The 22860-nt window shown below is 39.5% G+C and overlaps 1 protein-coding gene across 1 annotated transcript in view; it reads left to right on the forward strand.

The window, feature by feature from the left end:
- Nucleotides 1–2045: 2045 nt before the first annotated feature.
- Nucleotides 2046–22860, forward strand: part of LOC121389678 (E3 ubiquitin-protein ligase MIB2-like) — a 30527-nt gene continuing 9712 nt past the window's right edge. The window contains exons 1-10 of the mRNA XM_041521328.1: nucleotides 2046–2215; nucleotides 4544–4809; nucleotides 7376–7547; nucleotides 8702–8808; nucleotides 10704–10898; nucleotides 12617–12762; nucleotides 13056–13160; nucleotides 17613–17717; nucleotides 19640–19829; nucleotides 21930–22084. Of these exons, the coding sequence (XP_041377262.1) occupies nucleotides 4608–4809; nucleotides 7376–7547; nucleotides 8702–8808; nucleotides 10704–10898; nucleotides 12617–12762; nucleotides 13056–13160; nucleotides 17613–17717; nucleotides 19640–19829; nucleotides 21930–22084 (1377 nt within the window). The 5' untranslated portion in view covers nucleotides 2046–2215; nucleotides 4544–4607. The remainder of the gene's footprint in view (nucleotides 2216–4543; nucleotides 4810–7375; nucleotides 7548–8701; nucleotides 8809–10703; nucleotides 10899–12616; nucleotides 12763–13055; nucleotides 13161–17612; nucleotides 17718–19639; nucleotides 19830–21929; nucleotides 22085–22860) is intronic.

Consider the following 22860-nt stretch of genomic DNA (forward strand, 5'->3'; position numbering starts at 1 on the left):
TGACTTGTAAAACAACATAAATGTCTTGATAGTATAATAAACTATTTAACTAAATATATTTCAATTTGCATCAGTAGAACGAAATGGAGTTATAGTATTTTTCTTTTTTTAAAAAGCCAAAGGAAAAGAAAAGCATATTATTAAGCCTATTGGTATGCTACGTTCGACCAAAAACGACCACTCACGATACCCAAGTGATAATTTTCTTTTCTTTGGGACTACGTAATTGGTCAGTTTTGTGATTTTAAATGGGAAAGTCTACTTAATCAAGGGTTTTACAGAATTACTTACAATAATAAAGCAAGACGGCTGCTCGATTTCGATTAGAGGGGTGTCCGTGCGGTTAACACACAATACCCTGTGATCTTAATAAAAGAGGCACGTCTTTTTAGTGTGTCTAGACACAGTGTCTGGGGAACGTCTAAATATACACCTGCCAATCAGGAATCACAGGTACAGGCCACGGAAAGAAACGACCAATTAACTAAGAAAACACTGTAATTTATGTACAAACCATAATACAGTTATTTCAACACTTTGACAATGATGGTTTATTTTGTATTAAATATAATATATAATTGTTGCTGGCTTACTGGGATGACTATTATTACAGAATATTGCGATGCATCCGCAAAAAAATCAGGTATATTTTGTTTGTTTGTTTCGAGCAATAAAATCTTCTATTTTCCGAAGAATCATTACATGCTGTCGCCATGGTAACCTACTAATGAATGAGTGGAATTCTCCTGATGCTACGTCACAGGTCACATGCGGGTCAAATCGACTGGATCAGTGTTTTTTCCCTGAGCGTTTTACAAAAAGTCGCTTTATTAATAATTGGGGTGGTATTATTATATTGTTTTATGGTTAATAATGTAATCTTTATGTATTTTTTTTATATACTGTGTATTAATAATGTGCCATGATTGTGGACCTTTAATATGTTTAACACTTAATAACAAGATAATTTTATAGGCTGACGGTCTTTTCCAGTGAAATGTTTTGATATATGTAAACATTCTTACACACATCCGAGTCGGTGCCACAGGAACGATATCTGGAGGGGTGGGCACAGTATCTCTCTCTCTCTCTCTCTCTCTCTCTCTCTCTCTCTCTCTCTCTCTCTCTCTCTCTCTCTCTCTCTCTCTCTCTCTCTCTCTCTCTCTCTCATATATATATATATATATATATATATATCCCTCCCTCCCTCTCTCTCTCTCTCTCTCTCTCTCTCTCTCTCTCTCTCTTTCTCTCTCTCTCTCTCTCTCTCGTGTGTGTGTAGGTGTGGGGGTGGGGGTGGGGGTGGGGGGGGGGGGGGGGGGTTACAGTCTCGCGTGTGCGTCTGGATTGGTGTGGTGTGGGTGGGGTAGGGCACAGTCTGGGGTGCGTGTATGGAGGGGGTAACAAGCCATTTTTAAAAATCAGCTATTATAAAGGAAATTTTGTTTTATTTAACGACGCCAATAGAGCACATTGATGTTTTTTATCTTATCATCGGCTATTGGACGTCAAACATATGGTCATTCTGACACTGGTTTTAGAGGAAACCCGCTGTCACCACATAGGCTAATCTTTTACGATTAGGCAGCAAGGGATCTTTTATTTGCGCTTCCCACAGGCAGGATAGCACAAACCATGGCCTTTGTTGAACCAGTTATGAATCTAGACGAGATTGTGTTCCACCCCACCCACTCTAGACGAGATTGTGTTCCACCCCCACCCACTCTAGACGAGATTGTGTTCCACCCCCACCCACTCTAGACGAGATTGTGTTCCACCCCCACCCACTCTAGACGAGATTGTTTTCCACCCCACCCCTTCTAGACGAGATTGTGTTCCACCCCACCCCTTCTAGACGAGATTATGTTCCACCCCACTCTGACCCCCCCCTCTAACCCCCACCCCCTCCAATCACCCCACTCCTTGAAGGCTTCAGTCCAGTACTGACCCACGACTTCCACCTTTATTTAAAATAGTAAGGTGAATCCCCTTGGACTCCATTTTGGTTTTTCTGTTTCTGTTTCCTTGTTTTCGGTCGATTAGAACAAGACTGTACAATTTACTCGGGTACATATTTATCTTATTTCAACTGTATAACTGCGTCTGGGGGTGTGGTATTCAGTGTAGTACACACCTGAAATGTCTTAAGCATTCAAGCTGATCATTTGCGCTTTGTTTCTTGTGGAATACATTTGTCTCGCTCGTCGGCTGTTTGGTAAGTTGAATCTTTCCTAGTATAGCCTTCACGTACACACATATTCAAGTTTACATTGAACGCGATCTAGTTCAGTTGGTATAGCGCTCACGTGAGGTGCGATAATCGACATATATAAACGTACGAGACAGGGGGCTGTTTTGTTTAACGACACCACTAGATCACATTTGGTAATTTTGACATATAGGCTTAGACAGAAAACCAGCTACATTTTTCCATTAGTAGCAAGGGATCTTTTATATGCAATATCCCAGACAGGATAGCACATACCACGGCATTTGATATTTTCAATCGTGGTGCACTGGCTGGAACGAGAAATAGCCCAATAGGCCCACCACAGGGTTACGCCCCCCCCCCCCCCCCCCCCCCCCCACACACACCCCGATCTGCGAAAGTAGCTAAACTAAAAGTACTGTTACCGAATCTTATTAATAGGCTGTATTTATTGTTTACTAAGGTGTTGGGTTTTTTTTTGCGGGGGGTGTTTGGTTTTTCTTCTTCTTAAACGTAAGTGTTTGTGCTTTGTACATGTAGGTAGGAAAGAAATAAATAAATGCTTTATTTAACGACGCACTCAACACATTTTACTTACGGTTATATGACATAATATTATGGTTAAGGACCACGCAGATTTTGAGAGGAAACCCGCCGTCGCCACTTCATGGGCTACTCTTTCCGATTAGCAGCAAGGGATCTTTTATTTGCGCTTCCCACAGGCAGGATAGCACAAACCATGGCCTTTGTTGAACCAGTTATGGAACTCTGGTCGGTGTAAGTGATTTACAGCAACCCATTGAGCCTTGCGAAGCACTCACTCAGTGTTTGGAGTCGGTATCTGGATTTAAAATCCCATGCCTCGACTGGGATCCGAACCCATTACCTGCCAGCCTGTAGACCAATGGCCTAACCACGACGCCACCGAGGCCGGTTGTACATGTAGGTAGGTGCACACAAACGGTTGGGTTTTGTTTTTAATACGGCCTATTGTGCTCAGCTATCGATATCCGTAACAGAAATGGTTGCGAAACCACTTTATTGTAATTAACTGCATAATGGTTTTAGACAACGAAGCTTGTTTTGGTTAACGACACCACTAGAGCACATTAATTAATTAATTAATTAATTAATTAATTAATTAATTATTGGATGTCAAACATTTGATAATTCTGACTCGTAGTCAACAGAGGAAACCCGCTACCGTTTCCTATTGCAGCAAGGGATCTTTTATAAGCATTTTTCCACAGACAGGAAAACACATACCACGACATTTGACAAATTGTGGTTAACTGGTTGAAATGAGAAAACCCCAATCAGTTGAACGGAAAGAAAGAAATGTTTTATTTAACGACGCACTCAACACATATTATTTACGGTTATATGTCGTCAGACATATGGCTAAGGACCACACAGATTTTGAGAGGAAACCCGCTGTCGCCACTACATGGGCTACTCTTCCGATTAGCAGCAAGGGATCTTTTATTTGCGCTTCCCACAGGCAGGATAGCACAAACCATAGCCTTTGTTGAACCAGTTATGGATCACTGGTCGGTGGTCGGTGCAAGTGGTTTCCACATACCCATTGAGCCTTGCGGAGCACTCTCTCAGGGTTTAGAGTCGGTATCTGGTTTTAAAAATCCCATGCCTCGACTGGGATCCGAACCCAGTACCTACCAGCCTGTAGACCGATGGCCTGCCACCGAGGCCGGTCCCAGTTGAACGGATTTACTGAGGTGGTTCGATCCTGCGACGCAAGCACCTCAGGCGAGTGCTCAACTGACTAACCTAAATCCCGCTCCCCTTGTAGTCAACGAGTCCTCCATGTTGTTGACATACCACTGCGTTATTGTGATCATGTTACAGCCGTCTGTTATGTCGTAAAAAAAAAAGAAGCCCCACCAAATACAAAGCGGTATTGAACTTGTCAGTTCGTTCGAGTGAATGACAGATCTAGGTCGAACAATCGCATGAATAGACGTGCTAATATTCTGTTTGGGGTGGGTGTGTGTGTGTGTGTGGGAGGCACGCTGTTTATGAGCCATGTTTTGCAGCGACAGGCAAATATATAAAATGTAGTGGGTATTCACAGTAAAACAAAACAGAGAGAGGGACAAAGAGGGAGGTGGAGAGAAAGAAAGAGAGAGAGAGAGAGAGAGAGAGAGAGAGAGAGAGAGAGAGAGAGAGAGAGAGAGAGAGAGAGAGAGAGAGAGAGAGAGAGAGAGCATGACACACACACGCACGCGCGCACACACACACATGAGACAGAGAGACAGAGACAGAGATAATACAATAAATAGTGTACAATATATTTTGGGATGTATTTTTTTCCAGAAATTAAGTTGAACAAACTGTCAGGACACTTTTCTCTGTTCCAAGTGACGCTGCTCACAGCAAGATGGCGACAGGTCTCCGGGTGATACGGGGTCCTGATTGGTCGTCTGGAAGTAAAGATGGCGGAGAGGGGCATGTCGGGACGGTGGTGTCCTACGGAAAGGACCAAACGGCTGAAATTATCTGGGATAATGGAAACCAAACAATCTCGAGTATTGGGAAAAGCAACAAGTTTGAGCTCAGGGTGTTGGACAGCGCTCCAGTAGGTGAGGTAGAACAGATATCTCAACTAGAATGTCAATTATTTAAAGCCGCAAACACTAGCTCAACCCTGAACTCAGACACTTTAAATTCATCAGTTTTGAGTTTACTCAGAACCTTAAAGTTAAAACAAATGTTAGTGTCTAGTAAAGTTAAAAAAAAAAAGAAATGGTTTATTTAACGACGCACTGTTGTGCACTGGTTGGAACGAGAGAAAAAAAAACCCCAATCAGTCGAATGGATCCACCGAAGTGGTTCGATCCTGCGACACAAGCACCTCAAGCAAGCACTCAACGGACTAAGCTAAATCCCATCCCTGCGAATTATTGGTTATGGACACGAGCTCTAGTCTATTTTTAGGAGTATTCAGTGTCACAGATGCGTGTTTAACTCTATTATAACTTTATCAAAATGTGTTACAGTTTTGTAGATCAATCAAACTTAGTGTTCATTTTCACGGGTTGAAACTAGAGTCCGCGACTTTAAATAGTTCTTTACAAATTACAGTTTGACGTTCTTATCTCGATGTTGAAGTCACCGAACCAAACATCTCGAGATAATGGTGGGTTGAGATAAACATAGTAACTTTTAGTGAAAACTATGGCATGAGGCCATTGCTCGACCTGAAGGTTCCACATCGCCATTAATTACTCCATGCAGTTCAATACAATTTCTATGTCAGAATATATTCTGTGCAAAATACAACACTGTCGAGAGGGTCATGTGACTACTACTTTTAGGGAGTGCTTTCAACTGACAAGTAACGTGTAATAAATCAACATAGGTCGACTTAGTCCATGAGCCAGGACCCAAAATTTGGCCAGTTGATACCACCTGGGGGGGGGGGGGGGGGGGGGGACGAATGCTCATGCTGACCCCTCTGTCTCATGGACTAACTAGGATATATTTCAGTCAGCCACCGTCAAGTCAGAGTACCGCCCCGTGTTGCTGTCATACAAGTGACACTATACCACTTGCACAGTTGTTATCAGTTAGTACTACATTATAACAAGTAACTTCAAACCAATGGGTTATTTAAATTCTACAGGTCAAGGCATATCAGAATTTTGTAGTATTTTGTTTTAATTGAGGAACTATTTCCTAAACCGAACTATGACTTTAGTAAAGAAATATACTGATATATGGACTATGACTTTAGTAAAGAAATATAGCTCATATATGGACTATGACTTTAGTAAAGAAATATACTTATATATGGACTATGACTTTAGTAAAGAAATATACTGATATATGGACTATGACTTTAGTAAAGAAATATAACTCATATATGGACTATGACTTTAGTAGAGAAATATAACTGATATATAGACAATGACTTTGGTAAAGAAATATAACTGGTATATGGACTATGACTTTAGTAAAGAAATATAACTGATATATGGACTATGACTTTAGTAAAGAAATATAGCTCATATATGGACTATGACTTTAGTAGAGAAATATAACTGATATATGGACAATGACTTTGGTATAGAAATATAGCTCGTATATGGACTATGACTTTAGTAACGAAATATAACTGATATATGGACTATGACTTTAGTAGAGAAATATAACTCATATATAGGCTATGAATCTAGTAAAGAAATATAACTCATATATGGACTATGACTTTAGTAGAAAAATATACTGATATATGGACTATGACTTTAGTAACGAAATATAACTGATATATGGACTATGACTTTAGTAAAGAAATATAGCTCATATATGGACTGTGACTTTAGTAGAGAAATATAACTGATATATAGACTATGACTTTAGTAAAGAAATATAGCTCATATATGGACTATGACTTTAGTAGAGAAATATAACTGATATATGGACAATGACTTTGGTATAGAAATATAGCTCGTATATGGACTATGACTTTAGTAACGAAATATAACTGATATATGGACTATGACTTTAGTAGAGAAATATAACTCATATAAAGGCTATGAATCTAGTAAAGAAATATAACTCATATATGGACTATGACTTTAGTAGAAAAATATACTGATATATGGACTATGACTTTAGTAACGAAATATAACTGATATATGGACTATGACTTTAGTAAAGAAATATAGCTCATATATGGACTATGACTTTAGTAGAGAAATATAACTGATATATGGACTATGACTTTAGTAGAGAAATATAGCTTATATATGTACTATGACTCTAGTAAAGAAATATAGCTCATATATGGACTATGACTCTAGTAAAGAAATATAGCTCATATATGGACTATGACTTTAGTAGAGAAATATAGCTCATATATGGACTATGACTTTAGTAGAGAAATATAATTGATAGCTGAAAACAAACAATATTACAATATATGGTTTGATTTTCATTCCAGGCGTTGGATCGATCCCCGTCACTGGGCAATTTTTCGTTCCAGCCAGTGCACCACGACTGGTGTATCAAAGACCGTGGTATGTGCTATCCTGTGTTTGGGATGGTGCATATAAAAGATCTCTTGCTACTAATAAAAAATATATCTGTTTTTTTTTCTAATAGCTCTAGTGGTGCCGTTAAACAAAACAAACGTTTTCTTTCTAGGTATTCGGCATCAGAGCATTACGTGTAACGAATGTAACGAAGTGGGTGTTGTGGGCATGCGCTGGCACTGTATGAGATGTGACGACTATGATGTGTGTTCGCTGTGCTACGTGACGGGAAAGCATGATCTAACACATCCCTTCACACGTTACGACACCCCCAAGTCGCAACCGTATGTTCTTTAATATCCATTGACGTCTAGATCTAATACAATAAGAAATAAAATAAAATATTCATAAATTATATTTTATTGTTTGCAGAATGTCCCTAATTATTAGCTTCCTATTGATTCGGGGTTGACACCCTATGACGTCACGCACCGTAGCCGCCATCTTAATGAGAAGGGTTTATGGCAGATTGTTTTTTTTCACGCACATGAATTAAAAGGCTGTTTTAATAATGGAATATCTAATTTTAAATCACAGTACAAAATATTTGTCTTTATTTACACACATGGAGCTATATGTCTAAACTGAAGGATTGTATTTTGAGAGAGAGAGAGAGAGAGAGAGAGAGAGAGAGAGAGAGAGAGAGAGAGAGAGAGAGAGAGAGAGAGAGAGAGAGAAGAGAGAGAGAGAGAGAGGGAGGATGGATGGACTGAGGGTAAGAGTCAGAGGGGGGACGGACAAGGAGGTGTGATAGGGACAGACAGAGTCATAGATAAATATCGAGGGAGAGAGAAATGCAGTTAGTGGGGAGAGTAAGAGAAAGACAAGCAAAGGGAAAGATGAGGGAGGTTGAGAGAAATAAAGATATATATAGGGAGGTGAGGATAGCGAGTGAGTTAGAAAGAGATAGAAAACAGAAACATTGAGAGAGAGAGAGATAGAGATGGGCTTGTGGTGTGTGGATAGAGAGAGAGAGGAAGAGAGAGAGAGAGAGATGAGAGAGAGAGAGAGCATATTGAGGAGATGAATGATGATCGTAGAGGGGGGGGGGGTGGGGTTGACAAAGGAGGTGTGATATGGACAAGTACAGAGTCATAGATAAATATCGGTGAGGGAGAGAAATGCAGTTAGTGGGGAGAGTAAGAGAAAGACAAGCAAAGGGAAAGATGAGGGAGGTTGAGAGAAATAAGGATATATATAGGGAGGTGAGGATAGCGAGTGAGTTAGAAAGAGAGAGAAAACAGAAACATTGAGAGAGAGAGAGAGAGAGAGAGAGAGAGAGAGAGAGAGAGAGAGAGAGAGGAGAGAGAGAGGGGGGGGGGAGAGAGAGAGAGAGAGAGAGAGAGAGAGAGAGAGAGAGAGAGAGAGAGAGAGAGAGAGAGAGGGAGAGGGAGAGAGGGTGTCATAGGGTGTCTGACCATTCTGTGTTTCTTTGCAGGGTGACTGTACCTGCAAGAAATAAAAGTATGAAGGTGAACGCTCTGGGAATATTCCCGGGGGCCACTGTCGTTCGTGGGACTCACTGGGAGCAGAATGATACAGACGGTGAGTGGTGACATCATTGTGATCCTCGGCAACGTCATCATCATCATTATCATCATCATCGTCGTCGTCATCATCATCATCATCATCATTGTCATCACCACCATTATTCTCCTCGGCACCGTCAACACAATCTTTGTCATCATCATCATCATTACCATCATCATATTAGCGTCAACGTCGTCATCATTATCATGATCATCATCATTATCATAATTCTCATCCTCCAGTTGCAGCATTTTTGGCTTACAGTAATATTCAGTATTTAGAAGTGACGCACGTGACTGCTGTGGTGGAAGTACTCGTGGCGGGTGACACTTGTGGGGCAGGGTATGCTCACCTTTCGCAACACCTGAATTCATCACTGTTTTGACTGATTCATGGATGCCTGTCATCACAGCTATATTTATTCCAATAGGCTTTGTCTTGTGTTAGTTTTGATTTAGTAAACTAGTATGTGAGTGGCAGTCCTCTGAGTAGTGCAGGATGAAGGTATTGTCCAGTAAATATCTTCTTGGGAATGGCTATCATTCTATGGATGAGGTACTAGATAGATACTCGTGGAATTAACCACTGTTTTGCTAAATACCCATTCGGCTCTGCACTCAAATTCATTTCTGTACATTTGATTTCTCGTTCCAGCCAGAGCACCACAACTGGCACATTAAAAGATCCCTTGCTGCTAATCGAATAGAGTAGCCCATGAAGTGGCGACAGCGGGTTTTCCCCCTCATTATCTCTGTGGTCCGACGCCATGTAACCAGTACATTTGGGCCCATGATCTTTAAAAACGTGAACGAAAGTTGCCATTTGTTCAAACATTACTTATGCAAAGATATTTAAAGGAAAAATACCAGGTTATTCTTGTGTTAGTTTATACATTATTTATAGAGGACTGTGCACCTTTAAATAATTAATACTACATTTAAAGCCGCCGACTCTGCAAGGTTTAAAAACAAAAAAAACATTTAATCAACATATTACTTACAATATTTTATTTAAATTATGAATTTTGGCAAATCTGGTATTCCTGGTGTTTGAAGTAGCCAGGAAGGCGGAGGGGACTTTAATAATCCCCCTTTTCCCACCATATATATTTGCCCACCCACCACTTCAATGATAGTAGCTAAAATTTAACTTTATGCGAAACAAAAAGGTACATATGAACTAGAACCAGTGACTTTAATTGATAATATTAAAGGCTCAAATAGATTGAATGCGGCTCGTGCGTGCGGTCTGGTAAAAATAAATAAAATGGAAATACTAGAACATTAGTTTCAATGTAAGCGTCTAGACTGGATGTGTGCGATGCGTGCGTCTGCAAAACACATGTGGCCAGCCGGAACGCTGTTGGTGTATACGCGCTAAACGCAAGCGGCCTCGGTGGCGTCGTGGTTAGGCCATCGGTCTACAGGTTGGTAGGTACTGGGTTCGGATCCCAGTCAAGACATGGGATTTTAATCCAGATACCGACTCTAAACCCTGAGTGAGTGCTCCGCAAGGCTCAATGGGTAGGTGTAGTAAACCACTTGCACCGACCAGTGATCCATAACTGGTTCAACAAAGGCCATGGTTTGTGCTATCCTGCATGTGGGAAGCGCAACTAAAAGATCCCTTGCTGCCTGTCGTAAAAGAGTAGCCTATGTGGCGACAGCGGGTTTCCTCTAAAAACAGTGTCAGAATGACCATATGTTTGACGTCCAATAGCCGATTATAAGATAAAAAATCAATGTGCTCTAGTGGCGTCGTTAAATAAAACAAACTTTACTTTCATTAGACAGAACAGTCGGACCGCACGCACGCGCTGCAACCAGTCTATATGAATCTTAACGTCAGCCTCTTTAAATCCTATAAATTAGTAGAATTATAAAGTTTATTATGTTAATTTATGCCAAAAGGTGGGCGTGGCAAGACAGGCACGGTGGAATCATTGGTTACGCCGCATCCTAAATCGCCAAGGTCAGCTGTGAATGTCAAGTGGCAGTCAGGGAAGATCAGCGTATGTCGTGTGGGTTACGAGGGGAAGGTGGACATAAAGTACACAGATGAGGCGCCTGGGGTGGAGTACTACCCGCAACATCTACCCGTCTTAGGTAAGATTATGTGACATATATATTTTGCGCAATATCTATTAATATATGTATGTATTGATATATGAATATCTATATATTGTATGTATGTCGAGGTTGACTATCACATACATAGATATTAACGCACTAGCGCAGCGGATAATTAAATCCTTTCTGGCCTCCGAAATGGTCCCATGCCGTTGCTGGGACTCGAACCCATGGCACCGAATCGTAACTTGCAGACTTGCCACGATGCATTCTGAGCTATCCAGACAGCCATAAAAAGGATGCTGTTTAACTCAATCACATGCATGGGGCCTACAAGCTACGCGATCGATCCCGCTTACATGCATCATAACACAGAGGGCAGACCTGGCACTGGCTGGTATGCATTGATGTATGAATATCTATATATTGTACACGATACGGGCGCCTTGTACGAGAATAGCTGGTTGCATAGCAACCGATGGAACCGTAATGTTTGTCCAATCTGATTAAAATTAGCTCTACTGGGTCTACCAGTAGATCTAACAGCATTGCGTTGACTCCCATGTCCAGGTGACATTTCATCTATAAATAACAATTTAAATATCGACCAATTACACTTCGCCTTTTATCGCGTTATTCGGGAGCATAGAAATTCTAAAAATACCGGGAGAGACTATTTATGCAATAGGCGAACTTGTTAGTATATTTCAGCATTAAAAAAACAGGGGGAAAAGTGCAGTAATAAACTTTGGATTGTATACTAGTATAAACAGATTTTATGGCTATACCATCACGGTGTTTTTTTAGTCTAAACTAATTTTATTTAAAACTGTTATATTGCAATTAGTTTCAGGCATACTTCGTAATTCACTCGAATCATTTAGTATACCCTCGGCATAATCCCGAATGTTTTCAAATTCTTTTCAAATCAATGGCATGATTTTGCAAGTAAGGTTTTGATTGGTCGAATGAAAAGTAAACTGGACATGAGCTCCAACGGGATGCTGTTAGATCCACATGTAATAGTGGAGCTAATTTTAATTAGATTGATGTTTGTCGTGTCACAATCGCCTATTCGCGTACGAGACACTCGTATCGTGTAACTTCGCTTGAATAGCCACGAGAATAGCCGACTGACAAAGCAAACATTACGATTTCATCGGCTGCTATGCAGTCGGTTTCTCCCGTCGCTATTCACGTACGAGACACTCGTATCGTGTAGCGTCGGCTTAAGGTTCTAATAGACCAAATCAATTCGTATTGCCGATAATGTTAACGTTTACTAATAAAACTGATATAAGCAGCGTATCAACACACCCAGGAAGTACAGCAATAAAAAGTGTGGCACCTCAATCTAATCTACCTGCAAGAAAATGTGTGTGTGTGTCGGGGGGGGGGGGGGGGGGGGGGGGTCACATACCATTTAAGAGATTTAATTAATGTTTTTAATAGCAACTGTCATTTTAGCTCAAAATTGCAGTTCCATTTTTGAGGGTACCCCACATTAGTTTCAAACTCTGGTATATACTGCATAACAACTGTATAACAAATAAAAGTGTATTAATTTATTGTCAATGGACAATTAGTATTTGCACAAATAACCAATGTCACATATTACTACCAGTAACATCCACAGCTGCTTTTACTCCGTAAATATTTGACGGTGCACCTCGAATTTTGACACGGAACTCTCTTCTTTGGTACTATGCAACCTTAAGGCTCCAATAAACACAAACGTGTGGATGTCTATTTAGATAATGTCGGCGCTAAGGCTCCCATTGACATCACACCATCAGATTTGGAGCTGAAAGTGGGAGACAAAGTCTGTATAGAGTTAGAGGCATCGGCACTGAAACAAATCATGGAAGCCGGAAGTGGATGGTCTGTTGGGATGGCCAAGGTTTGAGTATTTGTTGAATTATTTATTGTATGACGTATTATGTATAGTTTACTCACGTGTATTACTTACGCATTCACACGTAAACACGCACACAAATACACTGGATTCCATCCATCCATCCCTTCATTTGGACTTTATCTTAGATTTCTTTGGATCCAAGACAAAAGCAACCAGTAACCTGTAAATGCATATGTATGAAATAATAATATGTACTAAATACGAAAAACGGTCGGGTATTGTATTTGTAAATGTTATTGGATATATAAACATAAGTATACTGATTTTTGTTGCAGTGTATTGGACAAACTGGAGTGGTGACAAGTTTCGCCGCAAGCGGAGACGTGAATGTTGAGTTTGGGAAAATGAAGTACAGACTAGTGCCAAAAGTATTGAGAAAGGTAACACGTCTGTCTGTCTGTCTGTCTGTCTGTAAACCCGCTCGCCCACCCACCTACCTGACCGCGCATGTTAGTAGGACCTACAGCTAACAAAACGAGAGGAACGTTTCTTTTACAACACCTCTGGACATCGTAGGCTACCTCACCAATGAAGGGATCGTTATTGGTAGAGGACAGCTGTGGTAGCAGTACCATGACAGGTGCCACCGGTGGGAAAGGATATGCTCAACTTTCGCGAACACCAGATATCATGAACTCTGTCCGGTACTAGCTTTGATTTAGTAAACTAGTCTGCGAGTGGCAGTCCTCATCTTGGCGGTGCAAGATGGATGAACTCTCCACTTAAAGGGACATTCCTGAGTTTGCTGCATTGTAAGATGTTTCCGACTAATAAAATGTTTCTACGATTAAACTTACACATTAAATATATTTTCTGGTTTAGAATATCAGTGTCTGTATATTCAATGTGTTTCTGGTCGTCTTAATATTTGTAAGAAGCCCAAACTGGATTTTGTCTTCAAATAATTTCGTACGTACAATTTTTTTTTTTTAGGAAATAAAATAAAATTTAAGCTAGTACATATATTATAACGATCAGAAACACGTTTAATATACAGCCACTAATATTTTATGCACACAAATATATTTGATATGTAATTACAATCGTTAAAAAGTCTTTGATAGTCGATAACATCTTAAAAATTGCAGCAAACTCGGGAATGTCACTTTAAAGGATCTCATCGGGAATGGCTGTCTTCCAATTCAATAGACGAGGCACTAGATAAACCACCATTTTGCCATATGCCCGTTCGACTCTGTATTGTGTATATATTCTCTTCATAAAAAGGTAGAGGAACTCTAATAAGGATTTACTATTGCCAAAATTGTACGGTATATTAGCTGTGGGGAATGGTTATATGATAATAGTGAATTAATTGGGCAAACATTACAACGGTAGTTCAGTATTACAGTAGGTATTATGACCACCAAAGATCTTGAAGGACGATTGGGGTCAGAAGTGAAATTTGAAAGTTGACGTTTTTTTATTAGTAAATCGCAAATTCAAACAATAAAAATGACTAAAAACAAAACAATAACAACTGTATGATCAACAGAATGAAAAAGATTGAGAGAAATTAATGGACCTTTATGGAAATTGTCAAAATCGAGAATGACACCCCACGCACGTGTACGGGGCAACTGCGTGATGCATGTGCAAACTATGGATTGTGTTTCGGTGTGTTGATAAACAGACCTGAACGTTCTTTACTGGTCAAAACTTATGTTTTAATATTTTAGGTTCCCCTACATTTTTTGAAGAGTATATATATCGAACAGACTTTGATGCACTATGGGTCGAACAGACTTTGATGCACCGACAGTGTTCGAGCCAATGAGATTCTACTGTATATATATATATACATATATATATATATGTATGTATGTATGTATGTATGTATGTATGTATGTATGTATGTATGTATGTATGCATGTATGTATGTTTGTATGTATGTATTGATGTATGAATATCTATATATTGTATGTATGTCGAGGTTGACTATTACATACATAGATATTAAAGCACTGGCGCAGGGGATAATTAAATCCTTTCTGGCCTCACAAATTGTCCCATGCCGTTGCTGGGACTCGAACCTGTGGCACCGACTCGCCCGCAAATTGCAAGACTAACCACGATACGCTCTGAGCTATCGAAGCTTCCATAAAAAGGAAGTTCTTTAACTCAACCATATGCATGGGGTCTACAATCTACGCGGTCTATCCCGCTTACGTGCATGAAACAGTGGGCAGACCTGGCACTGGCTAGTATGTATTGATTTATGAATATCTATATATTGTATGTATGTCGAGATTGACTATTACATACATAGATATTAACGCACTGGCGCAGGGCATAATTAAATCCTTTCTGGCCTCACAAATTGTCCCATGCCGTTGCTGGGACTCGAACCTGTGGCACCGACTCGCCCGCAAATTGCAAGACTAACCACGATACGCTCTGAGCTATCGAAGCTTCCATAAAAAGGAAGTTCTTTAACTCAACCATATGCATGGGGTCTACAATCTACGCGGTCGATCCCGCTTACGTGCATGAAACAGTGGGCAGACCTGGTACTGGCTAGTATGTATTGATTTATGAATATCTATATATTGTATGTATGTCGAGGTTGACTATTACATACATAGATATTAACGCACTGGCGCAGGGCATAATTAAATCTTTTCTGGCCTCACAAATTGTCCCATGCCGTTGCTGGGACTCGAACCTGTGGCACCGACTCGCCCGCAAATTGCAAGACTAACCACGATACGCTCTGAGCTATCGAAGCTTCCATAAAAAGGAAGTTCTTTAACTCAACCATATGCATGGGGTCTACAATCTACGCGGTCGATCCCGCTTACGTGCATGAAACAGTGGGCAGACCTGGTACTGGCTAGTATGTATTGATTTATGAATATCTATATATTGTATGTATGTCGAGGTTGACTATTACATACATAGATATTAACGCACTGGCGCAGGGCATAATTAAATCCTTTCTGGCCTCACAAATTGTCCCATGCCGTTGTTGTATGTATGTATGTATGTATGTATGTACGTACGTACGTACGTACGTATGTGTATATGTGCGTGCGTGCGTGTGTGTCCCCCAACTTTTAAAAACCTAATCGACGCCAAAGATGGGCAAAGCCCCCATGACGCCCCCCCCCCCCCCCACACACACACACACACCGGCTACGCCAATACATATTAATAAAGAATACAAGAAATGTTCAGTTCTGTTAAATTCAGTTTGTTGGATCAATTTAAGCATAAGTTCTAAAAGTGCTCCCGAAGAGGAGGGTGTTAGAGAGGCACACACCCCTCCGAAATTCGAAAGTTTCCAGAATGTATAGCAGATGAAAATAATGCATTTAGTGGTTTTTAGTGGAGAACATGTTTACAGTGTTCAGCTTAATATTTCTGTAGATGATTACTATACAGATAATGCATTAGTATTATATACCCTGGAATACTGTAGATATTGCATCCGTCCCTGCCAGGTATGACAATATTTGTAACACTGCAAAACTGCCCCCCCCCCCCCCCACCACCACCACTTCCTTCTTCATTGCACACTTCCTTGTTTACCGCTTCGTTGTGACCCCTGCTCGATTTTACGCTAGATCCGCCACTGAATAGCCGATGATTAATATATCATTGTGCTCTAGTGGTGTTGTTAAACAAAACAAACATCATAGAGGCATATAATTGCTCCGACAAGCACCATTTCATGCATAATAAAACAAAATCCTTGCAACCAGCATCCTCGCCCCCACCCCATCTCCTAGTTGCGTGGCTAAATCCTGGATCACCTCTCAATGAAACAGATACTGGGATTTTTCGTATTTAAGCCCCAGGCTTAAATATGGGCTTAAATTAAGAAAAAAAGTTATACTATTAATATAAAGACAAAATATGCAAGTTAGGATAGTAACGGAGTCATAATAATTGTTGTTCCATGATATTTTTAGTTACATAAAAAAAAAAACTTGTTTTAATAACAGACGGGCAGCTATTAATTCGACTTTTCATTGAGAAGGGGTAATGCATAATTCTAGTACATTTAACATTTGTCGTTACAAAGTTGTTGTTGTTTTTTAATAGTAAATGTGATACAAATGTTTTTTCTATTTTTAATAGTAAATGTGATACACAATTTTTGCAACCTATGGGAGATTCCTGCTGAAATATATTATCCGTATTTAAAGGCATATTGTCACAGATCACTGACCTATTTAAAGGCATATTGTCACAGACCACTGACCTATTTAATGGTATAACAAAGTATTGCCTGAACAAAAATAATTTGATTTGTCCCTAAATGTACTTTATTCATCCATCTTCATAACCACCATACTCCATTTATTAATGATATTTTGTAAAAAATAATTGGATTATGGCAATGGTCCATAATACAAAAACTAAAATTGCCGAGAGGGTCGACATGGATTTCACTCCATCATGGTTCAGTTAAGGTGAGGCGATAGCTAGATTTGGTTTCCAACAATTAATGTAATATTAATTTATTATAAATTTTTAGAGAAATAAGGTCATTAAATCCGTGACAGTATGCCTTTAAGCCCATGGAATGTAACTTCGGTAAAAATTTCAAGGAGCTTTATGGGAAGTTTCTAAAAATATGAAAAATAAATTTTGTGGTATTATAAAAACATGGATGACCAAAAACACTTCGGTTGTACGGACATGGATAATCTAAACAATAAGATATAAGTAATGTTTGATTTCAGTGATGACAATCGGCTCTAATAGTGAAACATATGCCTTAGTGTTTAAAAACTAGGGCCTGTCCGTTTAAGTACGGACAATACCTGTACATATTTTTTATTCGCTAACCTTGTTTGTCGTTGAGAACCACACATATTTTGTAGATCCATCATCTGGAGGCTGGGAGTGTTGTTAGAATCATTGATGACGTAGGCAAGGCAAAGATGTTGCAGGAAAACCACGGAGAATGGGTGGATGATATGAGCAAGGTAAGAACAAACTACCAACTAACAAACAAGTCAAAGAAAGAAAGAAAGAAAGAAAGAAAAGAAGAAAGGTTTTATCTAACGACGCACACAATACATTTTAATTACGGTTTATGGCGTCAGACATAGGGTACACGAAGTTAATATGGAGACAGGTTTGAAAGGAAAACCACTCATGGTTTTTTGTTGTTGTTGTTGTTGTTGTTGTTGGGTTTTTTGTTGGTTTTTATCCCACTGCCCCCTTTCCTTTCTCTCCTTTGAATTCCATCTCATTTCTGCCCGATCTGGCAACTCCTCCTATCTTTCAACTTCTTTCGCTGTCCACCTCCACTGTCCTTGTCTCTCCAACCGCGACAGATGCTTGTCTCTTGTGGCTATTTGTACCACACACCTGCCATTCCCCATCAGCTTTTATCTGTGGGCTTAGTCTGACCACTTCGGGGAGTGTTCAGTACTTTATTTCTGTCATTGTTAAGAGGCACTTGTAACCACCTACTATGCACCCCTACTACCGGCTGTCGTTAGTTAGTGCCGTGGGTCAAACCAGCTTTATTAGCGGCACAGGACGAGGATGTCAGGTGGGTGCAGGGAAATGCACAAAGACTGCACCCGTGGAGGAAGTTGAGACATGTAGGCGATGGTGTGGACAGCTCAGAAGACAGAGTCGGAGGAAACTGACAGAAAGGGTCGAAACAGATTGAAATTGTGGGAGAAATTGGAAAGTTTTTTATATTAAGATAATGAGAATGATAGGCAGAGGGTGATAGATGAGAAATATGAATGAATGTGTGAGCCAGCTTTGACGGGATTTGAACCACTGTCGTCAGCTTGATTGTCCAGCAGCTTATCCACTAGACCACGGAGCTGACTAAACCCACTGATGTTACTCCATGGGCTACACTTTTATATCTTTTATATGCATCATCCCACAGACAGGATAGTACATACCACGGCATTTGTTACACCAGTCGTGGATCACTGGTTGGAACGAGAAATAGCCCAATGGGCCCACCGACAGTTTGTTTTGTTTAATGACAACACTAGAACAAATTGATTAATTAATCATCGGATATTGGATGTCAAACATTTGGTAATATTCTTACATATAGTCTTAGCGAGGAATGTTTTTTTACATGTTTTTTATTAGTAGCCAGATATCTTTTATATGCACTAGTCCACAGACAGGATATCACGTAATACAGCCTTTAGTATACCAGTCGTGGTACACTGGCTGGGACGAAAAATAGCCCAATGGGCTAATTACGGGGATCGATCCTAGACCGACCGCGTTACCACTGGGCTACGTCCCGCCCCCTTTGCGCTTCAGACACAAGCTAAATGTTCATCTCAATGTCCTAAAGACGTATTTGAGTATTTGGCTTGTAGCTTTATTATGTACTGTTTGTTACAGCTTACGTTTGACTTTCATGGCAATTTACATATTTTTCAGTTATGGCCCTTGAACATAGGAGATACGAAACTTTGTGGGGCCCTGTAGGAGACCTGTATTGCTAAAGTTAAGGCCCTGATACACCTAACAAAACACTGATGATTAAAAAATAAAGTTTGTTGTGTTTAGCGACACCACTAGAACACATTGATTTATTAATCATCGGCTATTGGATGTCAAACATTTGGTAATTTTGACATATAGTTTTAGAGGAAACACACTACATTTTTTTCATTAGCAGTAAGGGATCTTTTATGTGCACCATTCCACAGACAGGATAGAATATACCGCGGCCTTTGATATGCCAGTCGTGATGCACTGGCTGAAACGAGAAATAGCCCAATGGGCCCACCGACGGGGGTTGATCCTAGACCGACCACGCATCAGGCGGACGCTTTACCACTGGGCTACTTCCCGCTCCCACCAATGATTAAGCACAATGTACTTTCGCTTCCTGTACTTTCGCTTGTTGCAGGTTTTGGGTAAAGTGGGCCGTGTTAAGAAACTCGACGCTGACGGCGACGCAGTTGTTCTATTTGGCAGACGACAGTGGATCTTCAACCCGGCGTGCTGCACCCCAGTCTCAGAGTCGGAACTGCCCTCGAAGTCAGACTCCGATGATGATTCTGATTCTGATGACGTAGGACTCACGGGGTCGTCACCTGGTTGGTTCTTTAACGGTTTCTTGGATCGTTTATTCTTTTCAACGCTAGACGTGTACAGACACGGCGATATAGCATTGTATCGCGATACGTGGCTCACGATACAATACATCGATTTATGGAAGCTGTATTGCGATACGTCATGTCTTAAAGTCACTGACCCTAGTTTTCAAGCTACACACTTTTTCAGCACGCATCGCACGCATCCAGTTTAGTCGCTCTCATGGAAACTAATGTATTTCGATTTTCTTTTTGTAGCGTGACCGCACGTACGCGCCACATACAGTCTATATTGATCTTTATACATGTGTTATATGCAGGACCGTACTAAGGTTTTGTGTATGTGTGTGTACGTGTGTGTGTGGGGGAGGGGGGGGGGAGGGGGCAGATGTACGCTGCACATGCCTAAAACTCTCCAAACAGGCAATGGGGGATTTTTCATGCCAGTAGCGGTTCCAACCCAGAGTGAGTGCACCCGCTAGGCTCAATGGGTAGATGTATGGCCACATACACTGCGTTTCACCCACTTCACGGGTACAAGTATGGGGATGTGTCTCCCTAGTGTATGACCCCACATTGGTTACGATTACCCGGCATGCACTGCCTGTTCCGCGTACCCCGGGTTCGGGTGATACCAAGATAGCTCGACTGACAGCAAGCGTGGAGCACGGACCTGTCAAGTAGTCCCATACCGAAATGGAAATTCTGCGGCTATAACATTTATCTCGTCATCATCCATGTTTGTAATGTCCAAAAATAGTCTTTGTCTCTGTTAATTGTAAACTGACTGCGAGTGTGTTCTCTATTGTGATTGGTTAATTTCATTCTTTTTCCGGGATCAAATAGACAATAACACCCGGAAAGCTAATGACGTCATTAAAAAGTGACGTCATTAGCACTTGGGACAGGCGAAGTTGACGATTCAAGGGTCTACAGTTAGATTGTAGCCAGGTATTTTTGTCAAAAAATACCAAATATACAGTTAGTTCCGTCGAAAAACGATTCAGTTTACAATGGACATAACCATATGGAGTCTTTAGATTTGCGGGTGTTATTGTTTATTTGATCCCACAAATGTCATTTTTCCCGAAGGCGATAACACCCGCAAATCTAAAAACTCCATATGGTTATCTCCTAAATGTTTGTGGTCTTAAAAATCAACAACAAACAAAAAACAAACAAACAAAAAAACCTCCCCCAAACGGTCAAGAAGAGGATTGTCTTTAAGTTTCTATTATTTTTATAGGAACCCCCCACCCAGCCCCACCCCGTTAGCCATGGCACTAATATGTTACAGATCAAGCGATCAACCAATAATCTTTTAAAATGTGTTTATGTTATAGATCTAGCGATCAACCAATAATCTTATAAAATATGTTTATATGTTATCGATCTAGCGATCAATCAATATCCTTTATACATGATACATGTGTTATATGTTACAGATCTAGTGATCAACCAACATTCTTTATACATGTGTTGTACATTACAGATCTGGCGATCAACCAATACTATTTATACATGTGTTGTACATTACCGATCTAGTGATCAACCAATATTCTTTATACATGTGTTGTACATTACCGATCTAGTGATCAACCAATATTCTTTATACATGTGTTGTACATTACCGATCTAGTGATCAACCAATACTATTTATACATGTGTTGTACATTACCGATCTAGTGATCAACCAATATTCTTTATACATGTGTTGTACATTACCGATCTAGTGATCAACCAATATTCTTTATACATGTGTTGTACATTACCGATCTAGTGATCAACCAATAATCTTTATACATGTGTTGTACATTACCGATCTAGTGATCAACCAATAATCTTTATTCATGTGTCATATGTTACAGATCTAGCGATCATCCAATACTGTTTATACATGTGTCATATGTTACATATCTAGCGATCAAAAAATAATCTTTATAAATGTGTCATATGTTACAGATCTAGCAATTAACCAATAATCTTTATACATGTTATATACGTTACAGATCTAGCGATCAACCAATACTGTTTATAAATGTGTCATATATTAAAGATCTAGTGATTAGCCAATAATCTTTATACATGTGTTATATGTTACAGATCTAGCGAGTAATTTAGCCAATGCCCTACTTGGAATGATGCTGTTGGGAATGAGGGGTCAAAGTCAAGGTAGTGGAATCCATTACTTGATAAAAGCAACAATAGATGGTGATGTCACAAAAGTCAGAGATATGATCGCCCAAAATCCACAAGTTGTAAGCTATTAAACAATTGTTAATTTCTTAGTAATGTTGTTCAACTTCACAAGTTGGAAACAATTAAATATTTGTTAATTTAATTTATTAGTAATATTGTTCAACTTCACAAGACATTAAATTATTAGTGATGTTGTAAGCGATTCAACAATTTTTTATTAGTAACATTTATAAGTTGTTTGAAGGAATTAAACAATTATTGTTAATTTATTAGTAATGCTAAAATCAACAAGCAATAAGCAATTATGTATTTGTCAATTTATTAGTAATGTCGTTAAAATCTACAAGTTATAAGTTATCAAATACTAGTTAATTTATTAGTAATGTTATTAAAAGCCACACATTGTAATAACTGGTAACTGTTACATAATTGTTAATTTCAAAAGGTTGTACGCAAGTAAATATTGTTGATTTATTAGTAGCATATGTTAGTGAAATTCATATTAGTAAACTGTTATATAATAACTTTTAATTTATTAGCAACGATATTAAAATCAACAGGGTGCTTTTTAGAAATGATTATTTCAAAAATGTTAAACATTTATAATTGCTATTTTAGTTTTAATGCTGTTGAAATCGACAAGCTATAATACATTTTAAAACATTTAATTGACAATTTATTTATAATTCTGTAAAAATCCACAAAAGAAAAAAAATGTTGGTTATGTTATTATAGTTTTTAATTTTTTTTTTTTTATTATTATTGTGTTATTTCATTGCCATTGTGCAGTTATTATCGTTGCAGTATTGTTAAAGTGGACAAAATCGGAAATCAC

This window comes from Gigantopelta aegis, chromosome 15 (assembly GCF_016097555.1).
Source record: "Gigantopelta aegis isolate Gae_Host chromosome 15, Gae_host_genome, whole genome shotgun sequence".
Classification (NCBI taxonomy): Eukaryota; Metazoa; Mollusca; class Gastropoda; order Neomphalida; family Peltospiridae; genus Gigantopelta; species Gigantopelta aegis.